Here is a 17,834-nt window from a genome sequence, read left to right as displayed (position 1 = left end):
GAAAAGACCTGTCTTGGTTTGTAGGATTAGTCGGTAATTCTAAAAGTAGTATGAGATGTTACAAATGGTATTAAAGCATACCCCTCCCAGTATAATGTAGTTCTTGGACAAACCAAGCGTAAGTTGGTGGGCATGTAACACTTGAGGGAGACATAGTGGTTATTGGTGCGCGAGGCATGATAATGAGACACTCCTAGCAAGTTCTAGGGAAAAATCAAATTCACATCGGAATGAAAGGGATCCTGAGGTTATGCAAGGATAAGATTGTATGGTTGAAGGAAGTCTTATAAGGATTAATTGGTACTACCTATACCAACAAGATGCATCTTCTTTTTGGTAGCCAAACAAATAAGAACTCAATAGTTAAGCGTGCTTGACTTGGAGTAGTATTTGGATGAGTGGTCTTCTTGGAAGTTTCCCAGAAAACGTGTGAGTGAGAATAAAGCATGCTAAAAAGATCCGTGTTGGTTTATGGGATGAGTTGATAATCTTGAAAGTAGTATGAGACGTTATAAATGGTAATATAGCATACCTCTCCCAATACGATGTGGTTCAGGGACGATCCAAGCAAAAGCTGGTGGGCATGTACACCCGAGCCCGAAGAGGGTGGATGGTGGTTACACGTAACACCCTAGGGCGAATGAGTGATTGTCGGTGCACGGGGCATGACAATGAGACACTCCTAACAACTTATAGGGAAAAACTAAATTCACATCGAAATGAGAGGGATCCTGAGGCTATGCATGGATGAGTCAACATGGTTGAATGAAGTCTTATAAGGATTAATTGGTTCTACCTGTACCAAGCAGATGCATATTCTTTTCGGTAGCCCATTTCATAAGATATCCACAATTAAGCATGCTTGACTTGGAGCAATTTTGAGTTGGGTAACCTTTTGAGAAGTTTCTCAAAAAGCATATGAGTGAGGATAAAACATACTAAAAAGACTCGTGTTGGTTTGTGGGGTCAGTCGGTAATCTTGAAACCAGTTTGGGAGGTTATAAAAACGATCTTTGTATGTTAGATCGGAGCATCATTCTAAGGGAGATGATCTCTTTGTGTTAGATCAAAGTCTCTTTTCAGTACCAAGATCTCTTTGTGTTAGATATTAACATCATTTTCAACAAGAACGAAGATCTCTGTATGTTAGATCGACGATCTTTTTGTGTTAGATCAAAGCATAATTTTCAGGACAATGATCTCTTTGTGTTAGATCAGAGTTTCACTTTCAGTAGTGCCTAGATCTCTTTGTGGTAGATTTTGGCATCATGTTTCTTTATTGTGTAGATCTCTTCGTGTTGGATCTTAGTTTTTTATTTTTAGCAATATGAAGATCTCTTTGTGGTAGGTCTTAGCATCAAAAAATTTCAACAGTGCAAGGATCTCTTTGTGTTTAATCCAAGCAACTTTATTCAAGGGCGACGATCTCTTTGTATTAGATCAAAGTTTCTTTTCAGCATGTGATGATCTCTTTGTGTTAGGTCTAAACATCGCTCTCAACAGGACAATGGTCTTTTTGTGTTAGATCATAGTTTCTTTATCGTGTAGATCTCTTTGTGTTAGATCTAAGTATTAACCATCAACACGACTAAGATCTCTTTGTGTTATATCAGAGTTTTTTCCAGCAAGGGCGATGATCTCTTTGTGTCAGATCAATTTTTTTAAATTTTTTTATTTTAAACAATATTTTGATCTCTTTGTTTTAGATCTTAACATCTTCTTAGTGGTGTACTGATCTCTTTGTGTTAGATCATATCATCATTTTCAGGACGAAGATCTCTTTGTGTTAGATTGAAGTTTCTTTTCAGCAAGGGCGATGATCTCTTTGTGTCAGATCAGAGTTTCTTTATTTTTAGCAATATTTTAATCTCTTTGTGTTAGATCTTAACATCTTCTCAATGGTGCATTGATCTCTTTGTGTTAGATCAAATCATCATCTTTCAGGATGAAAATCTATTTGTGTTAGATCAGAGTTTCTTTTCAGTAAGGGTGATGATTCTTTGTGTTAAATCAAAATTTCTTTAGTATGTAGATCTATTTGTGTTAGATCAGAACATTCAAACCTCATCAATGTGAAGATATCTTTGTGTTAGATATTGGCTTCTCTTTTTAGTATGAAGATCTCTTTGTGTTAGATCGGAACATCATACCCAACAGTACTAAGATCTCTTTGTGTTAGATCTTACATCTTTTTCAGCAAGAACGAATATCTATGTGTGTTAGATCGAAGTTTCTAATCAACAGATCAACGATCTCCATGGGTTAGATCAAAGTTTCTTTTTACCAATGCCAATGTCTATTTATGTTAGATCTTAATATCATTTTCAGTCCTGAGGTTTCTTTGTATTAGATCTTAGTCCTATTTTCAACAATGTGAAGATCTTTGTGTGTTAGATCGAAGCTCTAAGAGTTCAAGAAGGTTGTTTAGATCTCTTTGTGTTAGGTAGGACATGCATTTCCCAATAGTACGAAAATCTCTTTGTGTTAGATCAGAGTTTTCATCTTCAACAAAAGACGGAGATCTCTTTGTGTTAGATCCAAGCGACATGAGTAGTTGAACATCTTAGACCCTGTAAGACTCTATTGTCAGCTAAGAGCAACCGAGTATGATCATTTCTTCCCTAGAAGAGTCTACCTTCAAATGAAGAAAGTCTGAAGAACAGTCGAACATGATATGTTATAATAAATCCATCCCTAGTAAAGTTGCATTCATTCATAACCATAAGCATATCATTCTATTGCATAAGAGGGCAAATTTTGGGTTTGTTTGATATTTAAACTATCTTTCACCATGATGATTTGAAGACATGAATTCTTCATACCCTCCAGTTAAAGATGTTTAAATAGAGGCAATTGTCATACCCTAAATTTTACTGTGAGTTCTTTCACCTACATCAACATAGCATAATTGTTTTATTTTAGCATGCATTACATCAACCAAAGGCATCCATCAGGTATAAATGAAAAATCAGGAGTTCTGACATTTTACCTGGCGTGCTTGTTTTAGTTTTTTGACTACATTTTTAGTCGCATTTTTATCAGCCTGAGCCTTTTAACCGACAAACTTTTATTTCAAAGTTTGATCAAAATATATATGTTTATGAGAAGTTTATTTCACGTTCATCTTTTGGTACATCCGGTTTAATTTTTCATGCATTTTTTCATCCGATTTTTATTTATTTTAAATTCTTTTATTTTTGTTTTTTTAGTCAAAATAATCAATTGAATTAGATAAAATTATTTGAATATTATATTTAAGATCGTGTTATTTATTTTGTTTTCCATCTAACTACTAAATATTTTTTAATTAAGTGTTGAAGAAAAAAATGATATTGAAAATCAAGAGAGTTAATGTTGAGTGTTTTTTTTAGGAAGTCCTTGCTCATCAGGAGATTGGTCATGCCGATCTCGCCCGCCATGCGAATCCCGCCCATAGGCTGACTCTCTTTCAAAATCAATTATTTTAAAAAAGAAAAAGAAACGGGGATCCAAGGAGATACACACGACGCATAATGGATTGGTGGTATGGATATCATTTTCAAAAGTAAATAAGAATAGAAATAGGTGACTTTCTCTAAAAAAGGAAAACTCAGAAAACCTTTTTTTTTCTTTTCGATTTTCACCTTCCCATTTCATCTTCATTTAGCTAGTTGTTCCCACATACCCCTTCTCCTTCTGAAAAACACACCCCACCGTTTAACTTGTAACATGGCCAAGACCACACTCCCTCCTACGGTGGTTCCTCCACCACCAAATCCATAATCCTCATTATCAACCAAAATATCACGTAAACCTCTCTTCCTTATCCTTGCCCTCATTATTTTTTTATACAAAAAAGAAACAAACAACAAAACATAAACATCATCGACCACATAAATACCACCGCATCACCTTCATCCTTCACCACCGATGTGAAACCAATATAATACACCCTCTCTAAAGTTTTGCATCCACGTCCCACCCTTGACCACCATCCAACTACACAAATTTCATCCACCTCCAACAAGCATCAACACAATCCCACAACAATCAAACACTCATTTCCACCGTTACTGCCACCACTGTTATTCATACTTGTACTATTGTGCTTGCCACTATCAATAGTATGTAAATTATTGTTGTTGCTCAGATCAAGCTTTGATTGTCGGAATTGGAAAAACCATTTGATTTGAGTGTTATTGTTGTTTTATTTGAAGAGAGAGGGTGAAGGTTAGCAGTTTGTTTGAGTTTCAAATGAGCTTTAATTTGTTTCTTTTTTCTGAAAAACAAGAGAAATAGAGGTGAGTAGCGAGAGAGATGAGGAGAGAAGTTTTGTTTTTTTCCCAATCCCTTGCCATGTGTCAGTATGTGGGCAGGGACTTTGAATTTTAAGAAATTTCATGCTCTCAGCTTTTAGTAAACGGCCCCTCCCTCTTTCATTTTGTATTTTTCTTCTTCTTTATTTTATTTTCTTATTTTCTCATTTTGTTATATATATAAGTATTATGTTAATAACGACCCGTGAGATGGAGTTGTGTCATGACTATACAATATGATCCAATTTTATACGGTATAAAATGTATTTAATTATGTATATAAATTTGAAATGAGTTACATAATTGTAAACTGAAAATGATCATATAAACTCAATTGTATTGAATATCTATACAAAAATACAAATAGAAACGTATGAGATGGAGAAAGAAAATATAAAAAAAAATTACATTTGAAAATAAAGATTTTATCTCTCAAATAAAAGTGATTTTTTTATTAAAATAAAATAGGTATTGTTCTGGTTGTGACCTATGTGATGAGAAGAATTTTTTTTAAAAATAATCAGGTTTTTAAAAAAAAAACGAAAATAACCATAAATAACGGCGCACCCCCAAAAAATTAAAGAAGGGCCTGATGCACTTGCGCACATGCATTGAGCCTCATGAAGAGGCGCCTGTGTGTGTTGCTTCTGAAAAAAAACGAAAATAACCATAAATAACGGCGCACCCCCAAAAAATTAAAGGAGGGCCCGATGCACTTGCGCACATGCATTAGGCCTCATGAAGAGGCGCCTGTGTGTGTTGCTTCTGAAAAGAAAATTTAATTTTGCAGACAACAAGAATTAAACACACAACCTTTTGATTAAAAGTCAAACACATTACCACTGCACTATAAACCCTTCATATTAATTTGTTTAATCATATATTTAATATACCGTGTATAATTACAGTAGAATAATAAATTACTAAACCTTAGTTGAATTTTTTTCCACTTAATTTTAAAATAATATATAATTACAATAGATTAATTTTTTTCATCTCTATATATTTGTCTTAATTATTTTCACTTAGAACTTTTATACATATTTTAAAATTTTAAATTAACTAAATATATATTTAATTTTATTTTATCATTGTTTTAAAATATATAAGTTAAAAATATTATTTAATATTTGCATTTTAATTTCTTAAGAGTACGCAATTTTATATTATAACATTAAATATAAAATATAGATAATATCCATTCGACATATTAAATATGAACGTAGATAGTTAAAATATTTATGTTTATTTAAAATTCATTATAATAAAATTAAATAAAATATATATTTTTTATTTTATAAAAAAAATTGTTTAATGAAAAATTGTATAAAAGAATATATTAATTTTATAAAAATAAATATTAAATAAAATAATGGATGAAACATAGTGTAAAATAAAATTAAATATTTTAATTAATTATGTTTCATCCATTATTTTATTTTAACTAATTAACTAATCATTCTCTTCAAAATAAATATTTAATTATGAAGAGAATGATTAGTTAATTAACTAATTATGTTTCATCCATTATTTTATTTTATTTAATGTTTATGTTTCATAATTAAATATTTATTTTGAAGAGAATGATTAGTTAATTAGTTAAAATAAAATAATGGATGAAACATAATTAGTTAAAATATTTAATTTTATTTTACACTATGTTTCATCCATTATTTTATTTAATGTTTATTTTTATAAAATTAAAATATTCTTTTATACAATACTCTTTTTCATTAAACAATTCTTTTTATAAAATAAAAAATATATATTTTATTTAATTTTATTATAATGAATTTTAAATAAACATAAATATTTTAACTATCTACGTTCATATTTAATATGTCGAAGGGAAATTATCTATATTTTATATTTAATGTTATAATATAAAATTGTGATTGTACTCTTAAGAAATTCAAATGCAAATATTAAGTAATATTCTTAACTTATATATTTTAAAACAATGATAAAATAAAATTAAATATATATTTAGTTAATTTAAAATTTTAAAATAGGTATAAAAGTTCTAAGTGAAAATAATTAAGACAAATATATAGAGATGAAAAAAATTAATCTATTGTAATTACACATAGACGCCAGATAATTTTTTGGGGGTGCGCCAACTCCCCCGGCGTATCCTCTCCCAAAGTTGGTTATTTTGGATTTTTGTTTGAAAAGATGGTTATTTTCGTATTTTTTTTGAAAAACCTGGTTATTTTACAAAAATAATCTGATGAGAAGTTAGTTGTTTACACCACTATTGAATATTATCCAATTTGATAAGGTATAAAATATATTTAGATACACATGTAAATTTGAAATGAGTTATTTAGTTGTAAAATAAATAACTATTATATAAAATTGTATTAAATAACTCAGTTGTACTAAATAATAATAAAAAAAGAAGTTGATATTTGAAAATAAGAATTTTATCTCTCAAATAAAGATAATAACTGATTAAGAATAAAATAGGTTTCGTTTTGATAATGACTTGTTAATTGCTTGAACAATTTTATAAAATAAGTTGTTAATTTTATAACTATAAATTATTTTTAATATCTATGAATTTTAATAACCATAAAATAATCATATTTTGTTGAGACTATAAATTATAAATTATTTGGTTTGAGACCATAAAATAATTCTATAATTATAAGTTATTTTTAATATCTAAGAATAAAAATTTTAAATAAAAATTTGATTTGAATAATTAATTTTAAAAATGTTATTTTAAATATTTCATCAATTGAAACTTTTTTTATATCAAAATTTAATAAAAAAATCACTTAATTTTGAAGTCATTTCAAATAGCTTTTCATAAAAATCATTTTTAAGATGCTACTTTCTGAAAATTTGTGATTTCGACTATGTTTTGATTAATAATTTAGAAACCGGACCGAAGATTGAAGCAATGAAATTTGCGGTTTAGGGTTTAATTGGTTCAACTGATTAAACCTATGGTCAAACCGTTTATTAAATAAACTAATAACATGAAACTAAATTTCATAGATATGACACACATAATCATAAGTTCAAACTTAATAAAATAAATATTTTAAAAATCTATTACAAAGTTAATACAACAATATCGATAATACATATAATAACATAACATAGTTCTACACTTCATTTCAACCTTCATTTAAGAATAATTTGACCAAATTAAATAATTACAATAAAAAAAGTTAAACTAATTCAAAACAAAATTAAAATAATAGAATATAATAACTAAAATAAAATTCAAGTAATTAAGAATAACAAAATTAAATAAAATAATATACAAAAAATAAATAATATAATATACTTCATTAAAAAAAAACGAATTTGAGGTGAACTGCGACAAACAAGTCTTAATTGATAACAAACAATATTGACTTGAACGACAATCAAAGTTGAATATCGTGACTATGTTTAAAAGAGATGGTGTGACGATGATGTAGTGTGGTTGAAAGAAAAATCATAATGGAGTGACAAAACTGAGAAGTTTGTAGGGTTGTACAAAAAATATTTTTTTTTTGTGATCGAAGAATGTATATTAAGTTTTGATATTGAGATATTAAAATTTAAAAAATAAATAAAAAATGGTTAATTTTATACATTTTTTAATCGGACAATTTTATAAAATCGACTCCGATTCTTTGGTTCGAATGGTTTTGAACGGTTCAATCCGGTTTTACTTTAGTTTTGACTCACTAACAGTTTTGAAAGATTGACCAAATCGGATTCATCTCCGATTTCCGGTCTAACCGGTTGAACCGACTGATTTGGTCCAATTTTTAAAATATTGGTTTTAATTTTCAATAATATATATTTATGTTATTGATTCTCAAATTTAGTTTTTCAATTAAAAAAACGAATATAATTTTTTTAATATTTTAAAAAAGATTTACAAAATTTATTTCTAAAAATAAATAAAAAAACATATTTTTTTAAAATTGAAACAAACATGTTGTAGTGTAGTGTCATTGGGTTAGTAAGAACATAATACAATAAGAGATGTAGAAGTGTTTTAAAGGAAATATTTGCTGTTTACATTAGCCTTTTTGATACTATAGAATTCCTCCTTAATCTCAAATTAAAAAAAAACACTTATACTTAAAGTCCATATCCGCGTGAGCGGTTACTGTGTTCGTATTTCGTGGATATTTAAATACACATATTTATATATCCGAGTTTTTAATAAAAAAAAATCGATCAATCATAAAATATCAAATATTTTAAAATTATCTTTTAAAAAACTTAAATATCTAATTGTTGAATTATAAAATAAACAACTATTTATATTAAAATGTGTGATAATTTATAATAATATTTTCTAAAACAAATTGATAGACATATATTTTATATAATAATATAAATATAAAATTTAATTGATATGTATCGACAGTATAAAGATTTCTTTACATTGTCAATTAATTAAAATTATTAATTTATTTTGAAAATTTTAACTTTTTTTTAAACACTTAAAAAATAATACAAATATTAACCGTTCAAATTTTTTTATATTAATAATGTATATTGTATGAATATAAGACGTATTAAATATTGAAGTATTTATATTGGTACTTATATTTGCTTATTTTAGTGAATATTTATCGTGAAGATGCAAATCCATTTTACGAGGTTTTATGTAACATATATATTTTTCCGGATATTTAGTGGGTATGGACCAAATTCTGATGAGTAGGTGTCACAATAATAAGGAAAGAAGGAATAGTCGCTACATACAATACTACATAGTACGGCATGGGGCTAGCTTGACAGCAATGAAAGCTTTGGCAGAAAAGAAAATAAAGGAGTAACCAGGTGTCGATCAATTGAGCCTTTACCGTATCAAGCACAATCTTCAATCATTCAAAGATCTTTTATGACAGCACGAACCTTCCTTTCGAGAATCACAACTATACACGTGGCACATTCTAGTAGCTGATCTTCATGTGGATGCGTTGTATACTAGTATTATCTCTAGGGTATGCTACGTGTGAAGGTGTTGTTTGTGGCCGCATAACGATGTGGAAAGAATATGATTCTAATGAATACTCCCATATGTGTCGTTCTGTGAGTGACTCAATCAATCAATACTGTACTAGTACTTATTATACTATCACAGACTCTTCTTGCGTTTTGCTTCTTTCATTTCTTCACTCTTAAATATAATAATAACAATAATCTCTTTTCATGAAGATGGAGATGAAGAAAGGAGTTGAAACTGTGGTGATTAATAATGGAAACTTTGTGGAAGAAGAAGAACTCTCGAGCTGTAAATTCTCGCATCTTCTTGCTTCCAAGGATCGTGATTTTCTTCTATCTTCAACTGGAGCTCAGGTTTTTTCTCCTCTTTTTCTTTCTAGTGCAGCTACTTGTTAATGCTTCTGATTTTTGTTTTGGTTAGGATCTCTTGCAATTTTAAAATTTTTTTTTTAGAAATTCCACAAGTTCTAGGGCTTTTAGAAATTAAGTATCACTTAAACTATAATTTTAAATTGTAATCTGCTACAATATTGTGACGTAGAGTTATGGTATCATGTTAACAAATATAAATTGATCTTAAATTATTTTTATAAAATACTTTATAAAATCGATTTGCAAGATGATAGTTATTTTTATTTATAGACACATATTCAAATTTTTGAGAGTGACCATAGAAAACTAAAATTAACTTCAAGTTGAATAGTAAAACTTTTTTAAAAGGCTCTACTTCCCAGTAAATTAACTAAATTGACCAACAGTAAATATATATATATTCTTGTTAGCTTAGATACATTCTTATTCTTGTTAGCTTAGGAGTTAGTTAGTTAGTTAGAAGATTTTTTGAATTCATATGCTAGATGGCAAGCATTCACGAGCTACACATACACATGTGCCAAATGTTGGCAGTCACTTTCATTGTTAAGCAGTCGTGAAGAATCAAACTTCTCAAACGAAGGACAAGTGTCCTATCAAATACCTTTAGTTCTATACACGTGTCCCATTACCCCCTAAAAAGTGGGTCATTTTGGTGGCATGTCCCTCTCATAATTCTATTCTCTTCTTACTAGTATCTTCTTATGTAATTTTAGAACTCTAATTTCATTTATATTTGATTCCAAAGGTTAAAGTTTCAGAACTTGAAGGAAAAGTAGTGGGATTATTATTCGCTGCCAACTGGTACCCACCATGTCGTGGATTCACCCAGTTGCTCATTGGAATATACCAACAACTGAAAACAAATATCCCTTCCTTTGAAATAGTTTATGTATCTTCTGATGAAGATTTAGATGCTTTTAATGGATTCTACCAAAACATGCCATGGCTTGCAGTTCCTTTCTCTGATTTAGAAACAAAGAAAGCATTGAACAGAAAGTACGAAGTCGAAGGTATTCCGTGTTTGGTTATGTTGCAACCTGATGATAGTAAAGGTGAAGCTACACTTCGCGATGGTGTTGAGCTTATTTATCGATACGGCGTTCAAGCTTTTCCGTTTAGTAAAGAGAGGTTGGAGGAATTGCATGATGCTGAGAGGGAGAAGCTTGAGAATCAAACTCTAGCTAATTTGCTAGGAAACAATAATAGAGATTATGTTTTCAGTCACACAAATGGATTACTCACACAGGTAGAATGTTTCGTTCATCTTACTCATTTGCATGCTACTGTTTTCCACTATTCAACTTATTATATTATGTAAGCATTCAACTTCTTTTATGCTATATTAATTTGTTAAGAATGGCTCATAGCCACACAAGAGTGGTGCGGAGGAGCGGAGGAGACGAGATAGCGTTGCGACGCGAGGCCTCCTCCGCTCCTTGCCCTTGCGTTTGGCCTAAATGCGCGTTAGACTCGTTGCATTATATATATGACCAGTAATATTGAAACCCTAATTCATGGAACTACAAATGGTATGCTATGTAGTCGTAGACATAAACGCATTTAACCAATGTTTGTGTTTTGCATTTTGTCTCTTTTTGTTACTAGTTATTGTTCTAACCTAATTTATTTATTTAGACAAAGACGTATATTGTTGGGTTTTTTTTTCAGGTACCTGTTACTTCTTTAGTAGGCAAAACTATTGGACTATACTTTTCAGCTGGATGGTGTGTCCCATGCACCAAATTCACTCCCAAATTGATATCTGTTTATCAGAAAATCAAGCAAGAGATAGCTGAAAAAGAAGATAATGAAGAAGGTTTTGAAATTGTGCTTGTTTCTAATGACCGCGACCAAGAATCTTTCGACTCTTACTACAACACCATGCCTTGGTTAGCATTACCTTTTGGTGACCCGGAGATAAAGAACCTTGCAAGACATTTTGATATACAAGGGATACCTTGTTTGGTAATTATAGGTCCTAATGGTAAAACAATAACAATACATGGAAGAAACTTGATAAATTTGTACCAAGAAAATGCTTACCCTTTCACTGCTACAAAAGTGGAGCAGCTAGAGAAACAACTTGAAGAAGAGGCTAAGGATCTTCCAAATTTGGTGCATCATGAGGGGCACCATCATGGACTTAATTTAGTGTCTGATGGAAATGGTGGAGGACCCTTTATTTGTTGTGTTTGTGATGAGCAAGGGTCTAATTGGGCTTATCAGTGTCTTCAATGTGGCTATGAAGTGCATCCAAAGTGTGTCACAACTGTGCATGGATCGTGACAAATTAAAGAAAACTGATTAATTGTGTGTCAATGTGTCTTTTGCATATCCTAATCTAGACAAGGGATTGGAATTCCCTTTACATTGAATTAGGGGGTTGCATATTATTTAATGGCTTTCTACTTCTTGTTATATGACTAAAAGAAAATGTGTGTGACAAATTATTGAAGGGCAAAGGGCAAAGGAAACTGAAAAATTACATGTATGTCAGCTCTCCAATAGAATATTTCTAATGAATGTAAATTTGATCAACCTATTAAAGAATGTTTTAAATTTAATTAGATTTTTTTAAAGAATGTGAATCACAACAACACGTACACTTATAGCTATAACATATTTACTTGATTTGCATCTTGAATCAAAGAGGTGAATAAATGGATTAGAAAATTTATTTAAATTTGTGATAGTTTTTTTTTTTCTTTCATAAAGTTTGTTCTTCTATGATAGAAGACAAACTTGGTTTAAGATATATCAGCTACACAAATGAAGCATTTATTTGGGTTAGAATTATGAGAAGACACAATTATACACTTGGATACTCGGACTTAGTGATCTCCCATCTTTAATATGCTGATGACACGATTATTCTGCTATTATTGATAACCTCTGGACCATTAAGGCTATTCTCCGTGGATTCGAACTTGTCTTTGGTCTTCGAGTGAACTTTGCAAAGAGCCCCCTTATTAGGGTGAATTCTAATCAGGGTTTCTTAGATCTTGCTTGTGAGTTTCTCCACTATAGAAAGAAGTCTTTCCCTTTCAAGTATCTTGGGTTCCCGGTTGGAGTTAATCCTCGCCTAACTTCTACTTGGGAACCTTTTGTTAACATTGTTTCTAGGAGACTCCTTTCGTGGAAGCGTAAGTATGTCTTCCTGTGTGGTAGATCCATCCTCCTTAGCTCCGTCCTTAATGTTATTCCTATCTTTTACTTATCTTTTCTTAAGATGCATGTTAAAGTTTGGAAGAAGATAATGAAGATCCAGAGGAAGTTTCTTTGGAAAGAAGTGAAAGGTCAGCCTAAGATTGTCCGGGTCAAGTGGGCGGATGTGTGCAAGTCTAAGAAGTTAGGGGGCCTTGGAGTTCTTGACCTTCAGTTAGTCAACTTGGCCTTCCTACGTAAGTGGAGGTGGTGCCTGCTTTCGGGGGCTTCAGGTATTTGGTGAGACATCATTGTGGTTAGATAAGGTGCATCCCATACGACCTCTATTTTAGGTGGGAAAGTTGGTCGTCTTAGATTGGCTTCGTCTTGGTGGAGAGGATTTCCCTCCTAGGCTCTAGAGTAACCAATTCTACTGTCTGGTTTTGGAATGGTCTCTCCTTGAAAGTTGGTTCTGGTCTCCTTACTTCCTTTTTGGAGGATATCTGGGTTGGGGACTCCACCCTGCGTCATAGATTCCCTCGCATTTTTCTGATTTCGGACCAAATCTCTAAATTTGTTAGGGAGGTTGGAAGTTGAGAGAAGGGTATTTAGGTCTGGGATCTCAGGTGGATAAGGCCTCTTCTTTTTTATTTTGAGTTGGCTATTTTTAGCGATCTTTGATCTTTAATCTTTGATTAGAGGTTTCACCCCTCCTGTTATGAGTGTGAGTGAAGGTGGCTTAACTCGAGAGATGGGGTGTAGATATGTAGCTTCCGTCTACTATTGCCTTTTGGCCCGTGCTTTTCCCCCAGGGCATCAGGCCACCCCTTCTGACTTAGTTCTTCTGGATATTTGGTGTAGTTGGCCCCCTCTAAAGTAATTGTTTTCTCTTGGCAACTTCTTCAGGATCGTATCCCTACAAGAGAAAACTTACTTAAGAGGGATGTCTCCTTAACCGCTGGGATCTTTTCTTGTCCCTTCTGCTCACTGTATATCGAGTCTTCCTCTCACCTCTTTGTGACCTGCGATGTTGCTTCCTCTATTTGGTATAGGATTTTCAGGTGGATGGGGTGGTGTGCTATTTTGTCTAGTGATATTTTGACTCGTTTTTAGTTGTTTATCCATTCACCGAGGGATGCTAGGTCTATAGGGGGTGCGGATGATTTGACATATCGTTGTTTGGTCGATTTGGAAAACTCGAAAAGATATAGTTTTTGTGGGTCTTCGGTGACATCAAAGAATGTGGGAGATATGAGAATTTTCTTGGCTTAGAAATGGTATCTTGGTAGGTTCGCTGATAACTCTTGTGGTTTCTCGGACTGGCGTGAGAACCTTATCCTACTTCTTAGCCGATAGAGGAGTGAGCGTATTCGACCTCTATTAGATGTGTTTTTGTTTCGTCTTTTGTGGTTGTGGTACTCTTTTCAGGTGTCTTCAAATTGGAGAGCTCTAGCTTTGCCTGATGTTGATTTGCTATGTGTTTTTGTGGCTATGCTCTATTTGTTTTTTCTTTCTATGGTGGTGCATTTTGTAATTTTCTTAATTGTTGCAATTTTTGTTGTTGTTTTGTTTTGTGTTTTTTTTCTTCTTTGGTCCTGACCCCGAAGTTGTTACTTCTTGTGTCATCCTCGAGTTTTTTGTATTTTGATCGTTGAACCTCTTATTTATTCTTTATATATATATATATATATATATATATATATATATATATATATATATATATATATATATATATATAGGATTTAATTGAAATACACTGACATTGTAAAAGAATTTTACACCATCAATTAATCATAGCCGTTGGATATTGAAACAAGTTTGACTTTTCTTTTAAAAATCTATAAAATAATGCAAACGGGTGATGGTGATGAATCAATTGTGTAAAACTTTTTACACTGACAGGGCATAGTAATTAATCTCATATATATTATATATTATATATATATATATATATATATATTATATATATTATATATATATATATATATATTATAATATATATATATATATAAGATTAATTGAAATATACTGTCAGTGTAAAAGGGTTTTACACCATCAGTTAATTATAGACGTTGGATTTAAAAGAAGTTTGAGTTTTATTTTAAAAATCTATAAAGTAATACAAGCGGGTGATGGTGATGAACCGACGGTGTAAAACTTTTTACACTGATCGTGTATAGTAATTAATCTCTCTCTCTCTCTCTCTCTCTCTCTCCCTCTCTCTCTCTCTCTCTCACTCTCCTCTCTCTCTCTCCTCGCTCTCTCTCTCTCTCCTCTCTCTCTCTCTCTCCTCTCTCTCTCCTCTCTCTCTCTCTCTCTCTCTCTCTCTATATATATATATATATAATATATATATATATATATATAATATATATATATATATGTTTGCCTTTAAAAAAATGAGATTTCATATTAACTCTTCTATTTGATTAATTATCAAATAATTAACTTTAAATTTCACTTTATTGATGAGCATAATAGATGACAACTAGGTGATAGGTTGATAATTAGTTAGAGAAACTTTTGATTCATATGTTGCAGATTAATTCTATGAGACATGGGACCCGTTTGTTTTGCCTCTTTTTAAAAATGATTTTTATATTGTTATATATTTTATTGTAAAAAAAAATTACAAAGTAACTTTTCATAAAAGCTTCAAATGAAAATTTTGTTTGAATAGTTATTCTTAAAATGTTATTTTAGGTATTTTATCATTTTATCAAAAAATAATTTGGATATCAAAATTACAAAAAATCACTTAATTTTGAAGCTATTTCAAATAGTTTTTTCTAAAAATCATTTTTGAGATACAATTTTTTTAAAAAATTATGATTTTGACTATGTTTTAATCTTCAATAATGTATATTTATGTTATACAATGAACAATTCAATCTTTTAATTTATAAAAAATAAATTTAGAAAAACTTGTAATATTTTGAAAAACATTTTTGTAAAATCCATTTTCAAAAATACAAAGAAAAAATCTATTTTTTTAAAGTTAAAAAAAACTGGCCCATGGTTAGGGTTAATCACTTTATTCATAATGACAGTTGAAGAATCTCATACTCTTTTGCTCAAATCTATTCCAATTTGAATAACTTAATGAACATGGTTTTCATTCTTATGTTTGATAGTTCTAATCAATTTATTTAGAATCCCTCATCTTTTTAAAATCTTAGTTTTAAAGATCATTATGTGTTCTACAACCATAATGGTCCTCATGTGCCATGGGCTAAATCCATTTGTCATGCTTACATTTTCTCCTTCAAATATCTTTTGTTTTGGAGACGTGTCATCAACAAGCTGCTTATGGGTGCGAACATTAGAACTAAAGGATGTCATATGATCTCTAAGTGTGATTATGCCATCAAGAGATTGATTAGAATGCTCTTCTTATTTCATCTTGCAGACTTGCTCAACATATTTTGTATTATCTTAGTTACCTGGTGAAGTTTAACCTAACTCCTAACTCCATTAATCAAACTCTTAGTTGTTGTGATAAAGGATATAGTTCAAACAATGTAAATATAAGGTTCTTGCTTGCATTATTAGTATCATTGACATTCTTTAATTTTGTATTGATTGAATGCAAATAATATTACATTAAATGATACAATGAGACAAATTTAGTTAAGGACTACAACATGTAAGTGAGTCAAATGTGAGTAAAAAAATTTAGGTGGATGAAAAAAATGATGTTAAACATCATACAAGTGAGATGAAACATGTACATAACATCTTAAATTTTTAAGTTAAGAAATAGTAATATGGATCCTCTAATTCTCTTTCTCTCAGGCTTCCATCATGCTCAAATTCTAGCCATTCATCACTTTATTTATTTGTCCTTAATACACCATTGCTTTTTGTGTGAATATGTCAACCATTGGATTACGAAAATGAGGGAGGGTTAAACCATAAAAATTAGAGAGGATCCAAATCCATCTAACCTACTTGTGTATTTTCTCTAATCCTACTACGATGGTTCCTAAGTCTCTTCATGGTCTAATAATGGTATCAATATAGATGGTTCAACATATCCATTGGATCAAAAATATTCATGACAATGTGATGGTCAGATGATGTGTCCCATTTTTAGAACATCAACGACAACATAAGTGTATGTAGAAGAAAAAATCTCAAATGAGAGGAGAATACCTAGATAAATAGGACACACCGTCTAACCGTCACATTGTCAAGAAGACTTATTATTTTTCTTCATTAGCTTTACAAAAAGATCATGAGTTTTTTATAATTTTGAAAATGCACTATGAAAGTATACATCTTTGTTGAAAAAGTAATCTTATACGTTTGTTGGATGGGAAAACCTTATTTCTATATAATAAATAGGTCAAATACATCATACAATCCTTTATGTTTGGTGTTTGTATCGATTTGTTCCTTTTAGTTATATTAATTCCAAATAGTCATATAAATGTCTAACCATATACAACATTGTTCAAAATGTCACATCTCGTTACAAAAACGTCGACCTCTTAGTTAAATGTGTAACTTGACATTTAACTAAGTGACATGGATCGAAATATGATCGGTTGAATTCGCAAGTGCACGAATCGCGTCAAAGTAATATAAAAGAATATCGATCCCACAGAGACCAAATCGTCAATCTATCGATTACTATCGTTACGGTGTTTATCTAAGACGGTATAAAAGAGATATTGGGTTTGCAAAATAATGGTAAATAATAAATGCAGTGCAGATAAAGACAGGTTTGAATGTATATCACGTCGGTTAAGTGATGTTTCAATTGTCTAAATAGAACTACTTATGAGGCAATATTTTCGACTCTTGAAAAGAATCCATTTAACAGGAACTGTCGCTTTCGCGTATTCAGAACCGAGTTTACCCTTAAATTAAGGCCTTTTATTGTCACTTATAAAAGGTGCGCAGGACGCTAAAGTAGTAAACTTATTTTTAAGAAATAAGACTCATAAACTTAGTTGAAAAGTGATTTTGATTTGGAAAGTTTTACTCAAGGGGTTTCCTGATTTTAAATCTATCAACGCGTTCGAAAACAGTTTCAAAAATAGTTTT

At 30.8% G+C, this 17,834-nt stretch overlaps 1 protein-coding gene across 2 annotated transcripts; it reads left to right on the top strand.

Annotated features, from left to right (window-relative positions):
- Positions 1 to 9,181: 9,181 nt before the first annotated feature.
- Positions 9,182 to 12,202, top strand: LOC127083836 (probable nucleoredoxin 2). 2 transcript variants are annotated; one of them, XM_051024173.1, is made up of 4 exons: positions 9,182 to 9,350; positions 9,477 to 9,617; positions 10,384 to 10,884; positions 11,307 to 12,202. In XM_051024173.1, the coding sequence occupies exons 1-4, from the start codon at positions 9,228 to 9,230 to the stop codon at positions 11,922 to 11,924; spliced, it is 1,383 nt and encodes a 460-aa protein (XP_050880130.1). In that variant the 5' UTR covers positions 9,182 to 9,227; the 3' UTR covers positions 11,925 to 12,202. The 2 variants fall into 2 exon arrangements, with proteins under 2 accessions (XP_050880130.1, XP_050880131.1); XM_051024174.1 differs by having other exon boundaries at positions 9,258 to 9,375.
- Positions 12,203 to 17,834: the final 5,632 nt, after the last annotated feature.

Source organism: Lathyrus oleraceus, chromosome 5, assembly GCF_024323335.1.
Source record: "Lathyrus oleraceus cultivar Zhongwan6 chromosome 5, CAAS_Psat_ZW6_1.0, whole genome shotgun sequence".
NCBI lineage: Eukaryota > Viridiplantae > Streptophyta > Magnoliopsida > Fabales > Fabaceae > Lathyrus > Lathyrus oleraceus.
Note: the sequence above shows the minus strand (reverse complement) of the source record. Positions and strands in the feature narration are given on the sequence as shown.